The sequence below is a fragment of the Sander vitreus genome, chromosome 4 (assembly GCF_031162955.1).
Source record: "Sander vitreus isolate 19-12246 chromosome 4, sanVit1, whole genome shotgun sequence".
Classification (NCBI taxonomy): Eukaryota; Metazoa; Chordata; class Actinopteri; order Perciformes; family Percidae; genus Sander; species Sander vitreus.
Window position 1 is genome coordinate 6,799,416 of NC_135858.1, and position 18,967 is coordinate 6,818,382.

Sequence of the window (18,967 nt, forward strand, 5' to 3'; positions counted from 1 at the left end):
AGCCATGTCAAATAAGGACGTTTTCACAGCTGTCATCGAGTATCAGATTCCCATTTTTTCCCCTGTAATACTTTTTAACTTGAAAAAAATTAATATGACCACCAAATATGGCATGCTGCTTTTGTTCATAACAAAAGAGAAAACAAGGGATGTTTAATGTTGCTGATGTTTTGTCATGTCTATTTAGTATATTGTTATGTTTAAACATGCAGGACTGTAGATAATTAAATTAACAAAATAACAATAAAATCCTTACAAACTACTGACGTATTTCACGGAAGTAAATAGGAAAATGCACTGGATTTTAAAAACAGAAACTACAGGTTTGATGGCAGTAACAGTTTGAAATGTATAAGTGCATCATCCTGGCTTTTATTTTTCTGAAAACCTAGTGAATACATAGTGCTGGGGTGTTATCAGCTGTCTTTCCACCATCAAAATAGAGGCTGTTCCAATCCAGTGTTTCTTCCAGTTTACCTGTGGTGCCTTAAGTGAATCAAAAACCTGGCCTTATAAAGTTATAACCGAACCTTGCTGCTCAGGCCAAGTCCGTTGCTGGTGGTAAATTACAGCAGCTGCATTTCAAATAATGTTTACAGGAAGCTTTTGTACCGTGCTGTTCCACCTACAGCCAACGGCTTCTCACAAGAGATCAAGACTGTCTGAGTGTTTTGTTAATTCCAGTATCTCATTAGTTAGGATGGGGGGGTGGTGAGGAATGGAACACTGTGTCTTCTCCTAGGACAGTCTGTGTGTGTGTGTGTGTGTGTGTGTGTGTGTGTGTGTGAGAGAGAGAGAGAGAGATTGTGGGGGGGCTGATTGGGAGTTACTCTGAACTCACTACCCTTTACACACACGCACACGCACGCACACACACACACACACAGACACACACACACACAGGACATAGTGAGGGAATCCAGACATACAGTAAGAGTGAGCCAGAAGTGAAAGAGGAGGAGAGAGGGAGGAAGAGGAGGGACACCACACACACACACACACACACACACACACACACAGATAGATAGAAAGAGAGAGAAAGAGAGGGGGGGGGGGGCTGTTTGAAAGGATGGACAGAATAGAAGAGTTAACAGGAGGGACACTGGCCTTCTGGTTCACCTCTCAGTGACAAGCAGCCTTGAGATGGAAATTCCTTTGGAGCAGCAACAAGTTCTCACTCTAACACTAACCATGCACCCAAACATGTCTTCCCGACAATGTCCATAGTCCAGATCAGATGATATATGTGTGTATGTCTCACTACTGTCCCGGTGCTACCTCGGTCTGCTCTGTCCAGTGTGCGGACACTGTTGAAATGTGCTCAGGGTGCAGGCCTGCTCAGCTCTCTGCCTGCAAGGCATCACCTGACAGCAGTGTTTAAAAGTCGCTGCCAGAGGAGGTGGTGCGCTCTGTGTGTGTTTGAGTGTGTATACCTTTGCAAGCATGATTCTGGTCTTCGCCACGTCAAGAGGAGTGGTAACAAATGCAGCTACTGCACCTACAAAAGACACACACACATTTAGCAAAGTGCAAACATAACAGGCCCTCTCTCTGCTCTCAGAAGAGTCTTTAAATATTGAAAATAATACCCATAAAAAGACCAATTACTTAACCACAGATACAGTAACATATTAATTCAGCAATAAATTGTGGAACTCTTGGCCCTCCGCTCCATTAAGTTCATAAAAATGATAATATTCCCCATCCGAGACATTCCCTGTTATTTGACCACAAAAAACAGACACACTTCTATTCCCACCGCCCCCCTCCTACTGCCTCAACCAAGCCACACCTTCCACTGAGCTACACACACAAACTGCCTTTTCCAACACACTCAAGCACAGACATACACACACACCCAGCTGTACACACAAGCATGAAAAAAAGACACATTTGGATACATTCAAACACATTTACACAAATGTCACTCTCTCACACACACACACACACACACACACACACACACACACAAATGTAGAGAAGTTCCCTCCATCCTTCCAAGTTGGAAGCTGGATGGGCGGCATGATCCAGAGGTGTCCCCACTGAGCTGCAATTTGTGTTTAAGTGAGAAACTGTGTGTGTGTGTGTGTGTTTGTGTGTCACTCCGCCACAAACATAGCAACTGCTCTCGGTAAATATGTCCATATGGGCCACCAAGGAGCGATGTGACTGTAAGTGAGCTGAGGGTACAGGAAAGCATTAGGAACAGTGTGGCGTAACACACCGTTACTTTTTACTAGTTAATGCTGGCTGATGAAAAGATTTAAGGATTTAAGTTATTTTTTTCCCTACTTGGGTGGATACAACTCAAACTTCAGCAAGGATAAAAACATACAGCCTGTACTGTAGGCTGTTTTGTAATGTTGAGCAGTAAAAGGACGCATTATCCCAACAAATCTTACACACGGAGGAGCGCTGAATTGAAGGATCTAAATTTGGTTGGAAGAACCATGTAATGTGATGAAGGTTGGACATAAATCAGACAGTGATGTAATCTCAGCTCGGGCTAGGCTGTTTTTTGTAGGCAGTTTAAATGGGGTCAAGTCTGTCATAAGTCAATGCAGGGTATTAGTGGAGATATTTGGGATGATTAAAGGCGCCCGTGTGAGCATTTCCAGTGTCAAGCAGAGTATGTCTGAGTGAAAGAGAGAGTGTGAAGCGCGTTGTAAGGGGAAGTGACTGAAACTTGAGGATCCCTCTTGGACAGTAGCTCTGTCGCTGAGGGACGTGAACTTGATTCCTACCCTGGACCTAGATACCACCCTGCCTGTCATTTTCCCTATATATCCCAATTAACAAATCAGTCATTATACTGCATACTGTATGTAGGCTGTCTGATTGCATTGAGCTGAATATTTTAATACTACACATCTGAAGATAGTTGTATTTAATTATTTAAAGTTACTGCATTATCATTAAGAGTTTAAGTTTCACTCACTTTACAAAAGCTCCAACCCATGTAATGTGAGAATAAATACCTTGTCTGATAACTCAAAACGTGTTTTTAGGACTCTACTCAAATTGACATTGACATGCTCTGTTCCTTATCTCATACTGTTTAAGTCTTTTACGTCTTTTTTCCTCTGCATGTCTCAGTCTGCCACCCACTCATCCACATCTCCTGTCTCCTCTTTCCCCTATTCTATTCTGATTTCTTTCTCTCGTGGAATGAGTCCATGTGGGGTGGCGTAGGGCCACGTCTAAGCTCCTTGGGGTGCTGTTTCTTCCTCCCCTCTACTCTCCTTCACCTCCATCTCCATCACCATTGGAGAAGCTAACCTCAGTGTTCATGTCCTGTCTGGCGTGTTGCAGTGTTGTAAGAGTTATTGACTGAAGTCGTCCAACAACTGCTCCACGGACCGGTCTGCGGAAATGTTCTTCTGAAAATATGTATTTTGATTGTGGTTCTGCCTTTTCATCGCAAAAAAGGTGAAGACTGAGTGGAAAGATAGATGATTGGACACATTTTTTTATTCAGAGCTACAATACTGGGGGTAGGCCTACATTCTATGTTTCTACATGTCCCTGGATTTATATTATTCTCTCTGGTTACAGCGATACTGTACAGTACACTAAATGTATTAAGTGTTTTCTATTTTTTCTTTTTCTTTTCTTCTTAAAAGGAACAAGCACTTCCGCACTTTCTTGTAAACTGTCCAAACAAAATGCATTACCAATAAAAGTTTTCATGGATTTGTAATCGTGACACATTGTCCTTATCCTTGATAAGGGTGACACTTGGCTTTGACCTTTGTCTTTGGTTTGTGAGACCTTTGCTCCAATTCAACATTTTAAACAATGACAATCACTGAATCTCTTTGACTCGAGCTCCCAGCCCCTTCCTAGCATTATCATGTTGTACAGTCTGACGTAATTCTCTCTAGTTGTTGTCGTTTCCTTTCTCTTGTTCATCTTGTTTTTTTTGTCCACTTCCCTTCCCCTCTTTCACTCCTTCCGTGCACTTTTCTCTCTCCCTCTCTTTTAAACCACTTCAGGCCCCAGTGCTCAGGAGGTCGCACAGCTGCAGGGGCCCATACCCAGGAACCGGCCCCTCTCATCCCTGCTCTCTCCTCCCTCCGTTGTCTGTCTCTCCCCTGATACTCATCCTGGCTAAGACAGGACAATAAAAGTCTGCTATGGTATGATTTCTTTTATTGGCTAAAGGGCTTGAGAACTATAAGAATAAGAGCTTTCTGAGACAACAATACAGAAGCACTGTGTTGAGTCCTTTCTAATTTAGCACTGCAACTGAGCAGCGTTAAAAAGAGGCTGTAATTGTCTGTTTTGATTTCCCTTTATCCATTCTTTTCTACTTCATTCTCTTTTCTGCTTTGATCTGCTGTGCAGGTGAGGATGCAATTTGCCAGCTGAGCTCACCTTTGAGGAATCTTACAAGAATGTGGCTTTGGGTAAACTTGTCCTGCCCTCGTGGCCATCTATCCACCTATCCATCACGCCTTCCATCCATCGATTTAGCCATCCATCCATCCCTCCCTCCCTTCTTTCTTCCGCCCCCTCTTTCCCCCCTCCCTCTCCGCTTCTTTCCCAAAGCAGCAAATAATCCCCTGCACCTGCAAAAGCTCCGCACACTGCAGCCTGCCAAGAGTAGAGCGTGTGACCTTGCCTCCATGACCACAGTGTCTGGGAGAAAGAGAGAGAAATGTTGAGAGAGAAAGAGAGTGTTGTCGATAGAGAAGGATGATGAAAGAGCGAGAAAGAGGGAGGGAAACAAAGAGAGAGAGGATTGCAGTTAGTGATCAGACACATTGAAAACACATTGTGAACCTTGGTCTGCTCAGGGGTCCAGGCTCGCGGCTGGGAACCAGGCTGCCCTGCTATTTTTGTGTTGCCTCGTCTCCCCAGCGGTCATGCTACTTGTTTCCCAAGAACTGGGACGGGACAAGATAGGAGGCATGAGAATATGCTGCAGCGCTCCCACTCCATCACCTTTACACATTTTGTCCAGATGCCATCATGGTGAAGTACAGTAGGTCATCACATGCACATATCAACACATTCTTTCATTGGTTAACATATACAGTTGTGTTCAGAATAATAGCAGTGTGTTTAAAAAAGTGAATAATACTCAAAATCCTTAGAATAGCTTTTAATTCCATAATATCAATGCATTGGGAACACTGCACATTCAATTCCAAATCAAAAATGACCAAAATTGATCAAGTTTGTGTTATACCTTTACAGAAAGTGAAGAAAAAGGAATATTAGGCTGTTCAAAAAAATAACAGTATTAGCATTTTTCTTTACAAACTCAAACATTTACTGTATAAACTGAAAAATGTCTCAAGAGTTTGCTTTACTTTGAATCACTGCACTAATATTTAGTTGCATAACCATTATTTCTGACAACTGCTTCACATCTGTGTTGCATGGAGTCGACCAACTTCTGGCACCTGTGAACAGGTATTCCAGTCCAGGACCATTGAACTACATTCCTCTGCATTACTGGGTTTTGCCTCAGAAACGGCATTTTTGATGTCACCCCACAAGTTTTCTATGGGATTGAGGTCTGGGGATTGGGCTGGCCACTCCATAACATAAATCTTGTTCATCTGGAACCAAGACTTAGCTCGCTTACTGGTGCGTTTTGGGTCACTGTCTTGTTGAAAGACCCATTTCAAAGGCATTTCCCTCTTCACCATAAGGCAACATGACCTCTTCAAGTATTTTGATGTATTAAAACTGATCCATGATCCCTGGTATGCGATAAATAGGCCCAACACCACAGTATGAGAAACATCCCCATAACATGATTTTTGCACTACCATGCTTTACTGTCTTCACAGTGTACTGTGGCTTGAATACAGTGCATGGGGGTCGTCGGACAAACTGTCTGCGGCCCCTAGACCCAAAAAGAACAATTTTGCTCTCATCAGTCCACAGAATGTTGCCCCATTTCTCTTTTGGCCAGTCAATGTGTCCTTTGGCAAACTTCAACCCATTCAGTACATGTCTTTTTTTCAGCAATGGGACTTTGCGGGGGCTTCTAGCTGATAGCTTTGCTTCACATAGCCTTCTTCTGATCATAACAGTACTCACAGGTAACTTTAAGTCTTCTTTGATTGTCCTGGAGCTGATCATTGTTTGAGCCTTTGCCATTTTGGCTATTCTTCGATCCATTCGAATGGTAGTTGACCCTTTTTTCCCACGTCGTTCAGGCTTTGGATGCCATTTCAAGGCATTTGAAATCATTCTGGCTGAGCAGCCTATAATTTTCTGCACTTCTTTATATGTTTTCCCCTCTCCAATCAACTTTTTAATCAAAGTCCGCTGTTCCTCAGAGCAATGTCTGGAATGACACATTTTGCTGAGTATTTCAGTGTGAAATGCGCTATAACCAGCATGCACAACATTTGCTTCCTTCCTCCCTTAAATATGGGCCATAATTGACACCTGTTTCTTCACAGAATCAATCGCCTCACTAATTGAACACAACACTGCTATTATTTTGAACATGCCCCTTTCAATTACAGATTCATTCTATATTATATGACTAGAATATGTAGAAATATCACTTCTACCAAAAAATGTGATTTATGAGGTTAGTGATGTTGGACTGCTATTATTTTTAACACAACTGTATGTAGTGAAGAACTAAAATACACATATTAGTAGAGTTGTATAAATATACGCTATACACAAAGGGTCTCAAATTACATTGGGGCCACTGGTCAGATTGTTCTGTCCAAGTGGAACCACTTGGACACCCCACAAAAAAAAGTTGCAAGTTGCAAAACTGCAACTACATACTGTACACTCGTAAGCTGAGCAACTGGCATCTACTTCTTCTTTCTCTCGTACATAGTATACTGTTTTGCATGTTTAGTAGTGTAATGATGCTTGAGATTGTATTCCCGGAGAACAGCAGCTAGAAGTGGCAACAAATTAAATATAAAATAATTAGCTGTCCACACCTCTTGAAACTGTCTTTGTGTGTCTGAAAACGTCACAGGACAGCTTGCCCAAATGCAACCGGCTACTGAGTAAAACCACCTGATGTTTTTGTTTGAGAATGAACTCTTTGTCTCTCTTTCTCCCCTGACTAGCTTCAGCAAAGCGATGAGGAGACTGACTATGCAAGGTTAGTCGTCGTATAAAATCCATGTGGACAGCTGGGCTGCCTCGGGCACTGCAAGGTATGATTACTTCTCAGGGAGAGCAATTGAGCAACAGCATGGAGCGATTACTAATATTTTCTTTGTCCATTCCCCCCCTGCAAGTTGAATCGGCTGCATGTTATCTCATTCTCCTCCGATCTCACACACACATGTGGAAATCACAAACACCACGTGTGCGTGCACAACACATGCAAACACAAACACGTAAATACACAGAGAGTTGTTAGACAGAAAGGAGAAGAACTGGCAGAGAGCGTGTACGAGCTCAGGATATTTCATGTGTATTCAATTAGAGGGCAGATTAAAAAGGAGATTTTGTTTTCCACATCAAAGGCCTCGCGCTGGGGGATTCCTCGCTGTCTCTCTCCCTCTCTGAGTCTCTCCATCCCGTCCTCTTTGTTTCATGAATAAATAATAGGTAGTAAACCTGGGAAAACAAACTTTTTGACCTTTGAACCCCTCGTGTCAGGGTCAGAGTTTGCACCTGGACGACTTCCCACAGGAAAGAGTTGGTAGGTCTGCGTGCATGTCAGTACATCACGTATGTGCAGGGAGACAACATTTGTAAGTGCATCTCATTGGTTTGATTTAAGTTCCCATCATGCCTTTGACGCATAATTCCTTGAATTTTCTGTGGCTCTTTCTTGGTGTTCAATAACCTAAAAGTGTTACACCCTCTTGTTTTGCTGATGTTTTTTAAGGTCAGAACAGATGGGGTCTTACTCTACTAAGCTGGTGGGGGAAAAAAACTAAGTGAAAACCACAACATTGTGGAATGAATGGGTGAAAGAACAGTGAGAGTTATTCACATGGATAAGGAAGTCTGGTGTGAAAAAAATAAATCTCTGTGTAGTGACCAATGTGTAAAATCATTTCATATTGTGTGACTTGTCTGATGAATTTTTATAACTCCCAGAAATTTCCTGCCTGGAATTTGCCTCTCCATGATATCCCAGAAATTCAAGGGCGAGTTGAACTTAATGCACTCTACAAAAAGAATTGTCTGCTTACTCCTCTTCCAACAGGCCTATCGCAGTTGGTTGGTTTTCTCCCTTTTCCTCTTTCTGATTCTCTCAGTCACAGCTGTGCTGGCTCGGTGTGAAATAAAAAGAAAAAAGTCCATAACTCAGCACATTACTATCCCACAAAGCAGATGGGAGATCTTGCCACACACATGTACTCACTCTCAAATTCCTACACTATGCATTTTTTTTTTTTTTTTTAACTAAATAATGTTATTCTTGATTGTAAAAGCCTCTGAACATCTTGGTGGTCACTCTAAAAAGAATGGCAGTAAAAATCTGTTTGGTTGCAAGAAGTTGTTTTTTCTTCGCCCTCTTCGACTAGTCAGCTAGTCTCTGCCATTGTAACTGAGGAAATGCCTCCTTAGCTATTCAGAGCACCATGTTAAGAGGATACATATAGGGAGGGCTGGGAGTAGGGAGCCAATAGATGGAAAAGAGGACAAGGAGATAGAGGAGAAGAGAGGTCCAGATTCCAGTAGTTCAGCTCTCCGCCAACGGACGTGTCCAGATGGCCTGGAGAGAGAGGGCCTTTGACTGAAGGACAAAGAGACACTTGTGAACGACAAAATCCAACTCTTGCAAATGCACAGACACACACATACATATACACGCACAGCTGCAAAGTGTATTGTTCGTCTTAGCTGGCCGTTAGCTCCTAACATTGATGGAATGTTTGACTGTCCGCCTCTCGCGCCCTTGAGACATGATGTCACTCCTCCAAAACGCCGTCTTCTCAAAGAGAAACAGCGTTTTATGTGTTCAGGGCCACACAATGAAAAGAGAGCGAGGGCAGGGAGAGAGAAGGGAGCAAAAAAGAGACAGATATGGCGGACCGGATATTCTCGTGATAAATTGAAGGCCAGTTTGATGGTAGTCGTGACAACCCATTAAAGCGGAGCGTAAAGTCCCATTTTCGCCTTCCACAGGGGGTTAGGGAATGCAGAGGGTGAGCCCGCTGTAAATGTGTCCGAGCGTAATCACACTATTATAACTTTACTACGGATTTATAACTGAGAATAATTACTGTAAATGATAGTGTTTAGGAAGAGGGGGGGATAAAACAGATGGATAATAAAGTCAGTTAGACAAACATTTATGGAAAGATCTGATACATACTTTTAAATATTCCCAAAGTGGAAACTGCACCAGCGAGAACGGGATCTGAAAAACAAGGAGACAGAGTTTTAATCATCAGCATTATCTCAGCATTACTTTTTTATTACTTTTCTGGAAGTTCAGGTTTCATCTTTAACCTCCAATCTCCTGTACTTGTCATTCCTGCCATCTCTCTCTCGTCTGACTGCTCCCTTGTTCCTTCTCACTGCTGATGATTAATGAATGAGACGGCCTGTGGTCTGGCAGTCCTGAATGGATAGCTGGATGGTTGGATGGATGGATAGATGGAGCAAACTTGGAAAGAGGAATAGAGGGAGGGCTCTAAAGTGATGGTTGGGGTGCGAGTGTTGCCACTGGAAACACTACAGTAAATCGGCTCAGGCAGGAAGTTACAGCGGGAGGAAACTGACGGCAGTGCCAAGGCAAGGGGCAAATGACAGTCAGACCACACACACACACACACACACACACACACACACACACAGGAATGGGCATACTTTATAAAAACCGATAGCTACAGAATGACAAACAAAAACACAAATTCACACAGACACATGTTGTATTCACTTTGAGGGAGACACACACACACACACACACACACACGTATCCTGTCATCTTGCGCTGCACGAATGGCAGAGCAGGACAGGAAGGAAGAGAGGGAACAAAAACAAAAACCAAAGAGAGAAATAAATAAAGTGACACTGAGTTGTGTCATCAGTCTTTGATCACAGCAACAAGAGGATCAGTCATTCATCCATCTGTGCCAGCTCCTCCAACATGTTCCATCAGACTATGTTAGAAGTTAAAGCTTGACTAAATCCAACTTTGAGTCAGCTGGAGCACAAAGACAATATATGAACTGTGCTTATGCTCTTACTGAGCTTATTAAGCACTTACTCCAACTGAACTGACCTCATATAAACACTCTGAAGTGGATTAACTTAAAGGGTATGTGCTGCATCTGCTCTCTGAGAGCTCAATATAAAACTATTAAGATCTTTACAATGACGAAGTTTGAATAAAAACCCTTTTAAAAACAAAAGTAAAGACGTAAAGCTGTCAAAACGGATGCAAATTCTACTTAGCACAGCAAATAACGATGAACTGATAAAAGCCCTGACGTCCAATTGTATTAAAAGTAATTATGACAAATATATATATATATATATATTTTTATTGTATTATTAAGCCTAATACGGCAAGAAAAGATATTTTTAAAAAGTGACACGTCATGTAAACAGCATAATACCTTTAGCAACTATTTAAATGGTCTGACATGTACTTATATATTTATCATACTTGTAAACAACTTATACCGGGAATCTCGGAATTGAAAAAAATCAGTTTTATTTTATTCATGTTTTTTTTGGTACATCCCAATCATCCAATCATTTGATTATTGCTTGATAAAGCGGGCCTGGTACTTCATGCCCATCTAGTCCACCGGGCATACAGCAGCAAATTCTCTCTGAGATTATCTAAAAACTGTATTTGATGTCGGGCTGCTATCCAGCCCCTAAAAATGGAGTGTTATACCATGAGGAGTGTGTACACCTCTATTTTCCAACTGCGGCGAGATGAGAGAGCTTTCAAAAAGGAATTAAAGTGCACCTGTCTTTTATTACCACCTCGACAAATTCTGCTTTTTTCCAGGCCAGGAAGAGAGGGAGAGACAGAGAGAACAGAAGGGGGTGTTGGGTAATAGCCACTATTACTAAATGTGAGCAGAACATATTGTACTGTAAGTCAAAGTACATTGAAAGTGAAACATAAGTGAACCTATAATATAATCATTTCCCATTTATACTTAACCATTTGTCTCACAACTGAGTAACTTTAATCTTTGTAGTAGTAGATACTGTTATACATCAACTTGAAATGTTAGCTGACAGAAATAGCTAAAAGAAAGGCCACACAATAATTTCAAAAGAATACAAAGTAATGTGCACAAAAGTAATTGGTGGACTTTTTTGAACCACTGTAACAAGTATAGAGAGATAGAGAAGGATGATTGGTTCTGCAGAGGATCTGGAAAGACTGATCCACCAATGATTTATTACTTGGTTTGACACCCTTGGAACACTGAACGTGTTGGCAGAGATGGAATGCCTAAAAACCACATGTGGCCTGATTAAAAAATGATAAGCAATTTCTAGTTAAGGGAGAGCTGCATGCACACGCACACACACACACACACACACACACACACACACACGCACACGCACACGCACACGCACACGCACACACTTGAAACAAGTATGAACTTGACAAATGGCAGAATCCAACTGTGTGTTTGTTTATTTGAGTTATAAAATCAAAAATACAGGGTGGAGGACTATGTTAGCTAATCACTGTAGTGTTATTTTCTCCAGTTCTAATTGCTTTCCACTCATCTCACATCAACTAGCTCTGACCTGCTAATGCAATACTTTAGCCTGATATTGGAGTAGTGATTGAAGGCGATGACAGACATAATAAATCTCTCAGCTGAATGAGAAATGAAGACAGGTAGAGACAGAAAGACAAGTGGTGAAGAAAGAGGATCGGACAAGTAATCCATCTCTCCCTCCTTCTCTTTTTCCTTTCTTAAAAGGTGCTTTAAGCGATGTTGGGTGATGTCACTTCTTGTTGACGTTCAAAGTATTGTCAAACAAAACAGAGGCTAGCTAGCCCCTCCTTCCTCCTCATCCCGTCCACCCCCGCCAACCCCAACTCCTTCTTGTCGGTTATTGGCTGGAACGCTGTTCGTTATGTTTCGTGGTGCAGGTTGGCACAGTTTGTTTTTGTTGCCGTTTGTAGAGCCTGGGCTGGACAGAGACCACGTTTTTTTTTACAGTGTGTTCAGGGGACAGGCAGCTAGCGGATAGTGAGGCGATGTTTGCTGTATGTGACAAAAAATGTCGTAGCCTAAAAAATGCGTGACATTGCTTAGAGCAGTAGTTCCCAACCTTTTTTGCTTGGCGCCCCCCCTACTTATGTCTAAGAAAAGCTGAGCCCCCCCCTCCGAAACCGAAGTTGAGGTAACTCTCGAGATACAGCCTTACTTTCTTTTTTGATACGGAGGAGTTATCAGCACTTTTACATTTCTCTGCCATGTTTCGTTCATAAAATAGTGATGCCGTGGAAAAACGAGGATGATAGCAGCTAGCAGCTGACCTGATGACAGCAAGGGTCCCAGGTTAAGAGGTCTACTAAGTAGCCTGCCTACAATTTTAAGCGAGAACAAAAAGATATAGTTTTTATACATTATATATTCTAGTGTATTATCATAATTTGTTTAACATGTGCAAATATTTTTTTTTTTACCTCAACCTCAAACCAGATATAGACTTGCGCAACCCCTCTGATCTTTTCCGCCCCCCTGAGGGGTCCCCGGACCCCAGGTTGGGAACCACTGGCTTAGAGCACCTTTAAACCAGTGCATCGTCCCACTGTGAACATCCCAATCAAAAACCACATGAAAGACAGAACAGTTTTTCATAACCTTGCTGCTCCTGTAGTTTTGAGTAAAGAAATATTATTTAAAAATAAGGTGAAAACCTTTTCAGTAATCTTTACAGTTCAAGGTGAATCTCTATGGCCTGCTAATGACTTTTAGCAATACCCCTCAGAGCTGCTTTTATTTTGAAATTCCATCTACCAATTTATTCATAACGGGTTATTGATTAAATTGTCTGAGGTGTTTGTTATTTGACTTATTTTTTTCCAATTGGTTGTTGCAACCCGTGGCTAAAGATGTTCTTGTTTCATATTGTAAGTGCTTTGTGAAATAATTTGTACAACATTGAAACACAGCATGTTTCAATTACATTTTAGGGTCAACTATCAAGAACATATCATATACATTGTGACATTTTAACCATGACAATCTGTACAATTAAATCAATATGAAGGTCAGTAAATAGTGGGCAAACCATCACTGAGCTTCCATAAAAAAAAAACCTTGCATGGGCGCCCGGATAGCTCATTTGGTAGAGCATGCGCCCATATGTGGAGGTTTGCTCCTCGACGCAGCGGGCCCGGGTTTGGCTCCAACCTGCGGCCCTTTGCTGCATGTCATTCTCCCTCTCTCTCCCCTTTCATGTCTTCAGCTGTCCTGTCAAAATAAAGGCCGAAAATGGCCCAAAAAAAAAAATCTTTAAAAAAGAAAAAGAAAAGCTTGCATCATGAAGTTCCACTGTTATCCTGTGCAGATTGTGACTGGGCGAGTTAGGGGCTCACTATATTGCCTGAGGACACTGTGTGGGACCACTTGGTTGTTACTGGCTGGAGGTCCTGAACTTGAAGTCAAAAGGGGACATTTTCTCTAACCAGTAGGCACACTGCTTGGTTTTCATATTCTAGGGTTATGGTTAGTTACAAAGAGGTCTCACACAAGGGTTGAGGGCACATTCAGACCTCAGCAATGCCATGGTAGACTAGCACACAGCCACGCAGACAGCCATGGTCGTGAAACGCTAAGCTAGCATGAAGGCAGCCAGGCAGCATAAAATCCACATTGCTCAATACTGCTAACTGCTGACTGTCTGATTCCCCTGCCTAGTATAATGCCTCAGTTACCATGGCCTATTCAGTGCCATGAAGCCAAGCCAAACATGCTACGCGTGCTTGTGGATGATGGCCACTCAATCCAGGGTCGTTGCAATGTGAACCCTAAAAAACAGACGGGACTACATAAAGTAACTCCCAGTCAAAAACGATGGAAAAGAGATGTCTGTTAGCATCAAATCACAATCAAACCATCAGAATGTTTACTTGCAAGCAAATAACTGAATATTTGTCTTTACTTGTTTCAGTATATCATCTCAGAGACTAATAGTGTAGCTTTGTTGCTGTAAATGTGCTAAATTATCAGTTAGCGGAGGTAATCACTACTCTGAAGAAAGAGCAGTAGTGATGTTTAGGTCTACTGAAAACAACCTCTGCCTGCCAAAGCTTTAGTAGCACACTCAAATCCAGCTTGAGCCAATTAGTACACTTACTTCCATGGCTATGTGAGGAGTAACCAAATCATAACGATAACCATGGAGACGAACATACCCAGTGCCATTAACATGTTGTTGAGGTCTGCAAACATGACCTATCACTTGACATAAAAATCTTGACACAAAAAACACACACTCAAGTAACAGAGGTATAGGTTATCATTTCTGGAGCTATGGAATAGGGACATTTTAAATTGCAAAAATGTAAACATAGTGGATTTTTTCAGCCATGCCAGCAGCTCAACAATTAGATAGATTGGCATGGAATTTTGTTCACATATTCGTGGTCCTCAGAGGATGAAGTCTGCTGACTTTGGTGAATCCCCTGACTTTTCCTATAGCAGCACCCACAGGTTGACATTCATGGTTCAGAGTGACGTGTCTTGACAACTGTTGGATTATCCACTAAAAGTCATTTATCATGCAAAAATGCCAAACATTCTCTGGTTCCATCTTGTAAATTGTGATGATTTTCTGCTCTTTTTTTGGGGGGCTTTTTTTTGCCTCGATAGTGATAATGAAGTGGTTGCAATGAATACGTTTACCTTTTAACTTGTTTCACTCTGGACTAAAGACTTTCTGAAATATTTCAGCAATCTTCTGTTCACCCTCAAGTTTCTGGCCCTCTAATACATCTGGCTGTCTGAACTATATCATCCTCTGCGGAGCGACCTCTAATTCACCTGGTAGAGCGTTCCCCATGTAGGCTGAGTCTTTGGCAGCGGCACGGGTTCGAATCCGACACATGGCCCTGCTGTGTGTCATCTATCTGAACCATCTAATAAAAAAACATAAACGATATCATTTTTAAAGTCTAAATCAAATCTCCGTAAAATAATTGTATCTCCGTCTACGAATCTACCTTCTCCACCCTGCTGACCCCTCACATCTTCTGATGTGTTGTGTTGTCAGGCTGCACTTCACAATACATAAGGACCACAATTGGTCACTTCTGAGGATAGAGCTACTATATATACACATCATTGCATATCTGTTTTTGATCAAATCATGCCAAAGTATGACTCTGCGACTTGGCCACAAAGTAAAAACTGCTCCAGGAGCTCAGCAGCATCTGGTCCCAAAGCCCACAAACATCTGTGTCATCCAGCTGGCCTCCAGGGACCGGATTCCACTGCTGGGAAACATATGACCAGCACTCACACAGACCTGCTATCCTGCATGTGTGTGTCTGCATTTTAGTATGAATATGTTGGCATGCTTAATCATATTTCCGCTAGAGTGTGTGTGTGTGTGTGTGTGTGTGCGTGTGTGTGTGTGTGTCCTTGCCAACTGTATTAATGCTAACTTTATTAGTATTCAGAGAGGCTTCGGGTTGTCACAGGTCCTAAGGCACTCAGCGGAGGGCAGGAAAAACACATGTCAAAATACATTCGCATTGAGCCTGATTGCAGGCAAGCCAGTTGGCAGAAATTTGACAAATGACATTTAATAGGTCATACTGCAGCCTCTGCATACTGATGAGTATTTAGAAGGAGAGAGAAAGAGTAAGGAAGATGGATATTAAGAAGGAGACAAGCAGAGAAATTTATAGATGGCCAAACATTATACATTATTCATCTTTTTCTTCTCCTTTCAGCTCTTCTCCTTTAAAACGTCTATCTGCTGCTACTGTGGAATGGTTCTTTAAAACTAACTTTACTGGAAACCAAAATGCAGATGCTTTCCAACAAAATGTAACAATTTATCTTAGCATGTCTGATATTAAGCATAATATAGTACCATTGAGATGTTACAGAGCTAGTTTGTACCTCCGACTTAACATCAACAGTGCACTAGAGACTTGATGCTATGACCAAAAAGAATTGTGATGTGAATGATTGTCTGGCAGGTGTATAGCTGATGATGATAAAAATAAACAGATAAACCACAGTTTGGGACAAATTAAAAGCGCTAGATGAAAAATTAAGAGATTACCAAAGATTACCAACAATTCATTCTCTGAGGAGCATGAAAGTCTGTACTGAATCCATCTAAAGGTTACATTTCACTCAAAACCACTAAGTAACCTGCTAGTTGTGCTAGGGGAAAAGTCATCATTCATCATAGTCCTAAGCATTCATCATCTGGGCACCATGGATATCTGGAACTAATTTCATGGCAATCCATCCAATCCTTGTTAAGATATTTTAGTCTGGACCAAAGTGGTGGACCACGCTGCGAAGGTTGCTAAAAAGGAATTGAGCCTTCCTAACTGTGGCAAGTAAATAAAAATAAAAAAAACCACAAAAACACAAAATGTTAAGTTAACTACACATTTCGATTAAATTATTGCATGCAAGATACTGTAAGGATTGTAAGACTTCAGGTCACTGAAGCATGTGACAGCGCTGTACTGGGTTCCCTTTACACCCTGAAGAAAAAGTTGACCACCCTGACTGTTATTGTATAATTCACACTCTGTTGCTCTCACTACAATGACAAATCACAATGTGTGGGGCTCATATATTTTACTGCTTTATTATGAAATCCCAGACAAAAATAATAGTATTCAGAAAACCACTACTCACGCTCTAACTCAGTCAAGACAATCTGGTTAGGGCTGTGCAATTAATCGAAATGTAATCGTGATTATGATTTCGGCTCCCAATGATCACAACAACTGAATAATCGAGAAAAACAATTATTTAGCTCATTACGTTTTGCAAGTAAAATCTTATTTTCTCTCGTGTTCTGAATGAAAGTTTAAACAGGAAAAGTATTAAGGCAAATGTCACAGTTATGTGTTCTTTTACTGTTGATTTATTTAACTTTTTCCACTGTTTTTTAAGTTCAATTATTGCAACATCTTTCCAGAAGTCAACGAGTAATCGTGTTAAATTATCGTGATTTCAATATTGACCGAAATAATCGTGATTATATTTTTTCCCGTAATCGAGCAGCCCTAAATCTGGTGCAATCTTGAAGCCAACAACTTACGCACTTGCAACTCATTCTGCTCTTGCCACCAGATGTGGAGCAAATGAGCAAATGATTCAAGAGCCAGAGAAGTCTGCTGGATCCTCTGTTAGTATAAAATACTGAATGGACTTCCTACACCTGTGGATTTGGAATTTACTAAATGTATCATTTCAATGAGACAATGTGTACTCTCTCAAATTCAATTTATACGGAAAATAAAATCAACAATGGCTCTTTTCAAATGTTTAAGTAGTGATTTTAAGAAATGCTGAGTCACTAAAGAGTTCAGGTTGAGATTAGAGCAGTTGTACTGTTCAGTTAACCTGTTCTTAAACTTTTTTTTTTTTTCCAGAGCCTTTTACAGCAGTTTTTCAACTGCATCACAATCTATCAGGCTCAGCATTTCCCCCTGTATTCTGATACTCTTTTCGTAGTAGAAAAGTACACCCTGTAGACCTGAACTTTGTTTGCAAAAGTGCCCAACACTTACCTCTGACAGTAAGACAAAGAATAAATGAGATTATATTTTTATGGGAGAGAAGAGAAGGCAGATGGGAGTCAGATGGTGAAGCGATTAACAGCAGGCTTATTCAAAGTAAGGAATCACTATGGGCCATGTAAAACCAAAAGACACATACATACATACAAAATTATACTGGCCAGGCGGAGCAAAGCCGCTAGTCTAAGTCCACATTTATTACCTGATAATGCAACAGGGCTGTAAGCTGGATTCACTTGCCAAAGTCAGACAGAAAAACATTCAGACACACCCACATTCCATCTGCTGTGTGTCACAAAAGTATGAAGAGGAATTGACTGTGGTGACACAGTGATAACAAACAGACAGAGATCAGATTTTAATATGTTGAAAGCTGATAAAGTAATTAATCATGGAAAAAAGGCAACTGGACAGGTGGTTGGACACCTCTATATGTGACAGTGCCAAGTGTTCAACCTCAGTCTTAGAAAGTGTGCGGGAAGAAGCCAGACCTGTTTGCCTGTCAGTGAAAGGACAATCTGTATATATGGAGACATAACACACACACACACAAGAGCCCACACTAACAAAAATACAAGAACAAGCACTAAGAAACGCACAGCTAAGTACATGCCAAAGAAAGCGCGCGTGCGCGCACGCACGCACGCACACACACACACACACACACACACACACACACACACACACACACACACACACACACACCGTGTTGCTGGTTAGTGCTATTCTAATGAAGTATGTCAGAAATGCGATAAGGGTGCATGTTGCAATGCCCTGAGCTCTGAGTAAACGATGAGTGGGGGGCAGCAGATATTTCCCTAAAATAACTCCAGCTGGACTGTTTTTGAATACCAGCTTGGGCAAGGGGATTTTATATATATATATATATATATATATATATATATATATATATATACACATATATATATTAGGACTGTCAAACGATTACATTACATTTTCTTAATCGCGATTCATTGTTGAACTTCTATAGTTAATTTATTATTAATTGCATGTTTTATCACGATTAAAAAAGTTTTTTAGTACATATTAACAATGGAAAGCAATTATTACCAGTGTATCTTGATTGGGAATCAAATGAATGCAAAGAAAATGACTTTATGAACTTGATTTTAAGATTTGTATTTGTTTACGATATATTTAATCTAGTCACACATTTGAATCCATATTAGGGTTGGGTATTGTTTGGTTTGGATACCGGTGCTAAAGTGGTACTTTTAAAACGGTACCGGTGCCTTAACGGTGCCTGAACAGATACTTTTTAAGAAA

General features: G+C 41.1%; 1 protein-coding gene across 1 annotated transcript in view; it reads right to left on the minus strand.

Moving 5' to 3' along the window:
- Positions 1-18,967, minus strand: part of slc25a26 (solute carrier family 25 member 26) — a 61,813-nt gene that overhangs the window by 12,296 nt on the left and 30,550 nt on the right. Inside the window, exons 6-8 of the mRNA XM_078247920.1 lie at positions 9,278-9,322; positions 4,572-4,641; positions 1,434-1,498 (exon numbers count right to left, since the gene is read on the minus strand). Of these exons, the coding sequence (XP_078104046.1) occupies positions 1,434-1,498; positions 4,572-4,641; positions 9,278-9,322 (180 nt within the window). The remainder of the gene's footprint in view (positions 1-1,433; positions 1,499-4,571; positions 4,642-9,277; positions 9,323-18,967) is intronic.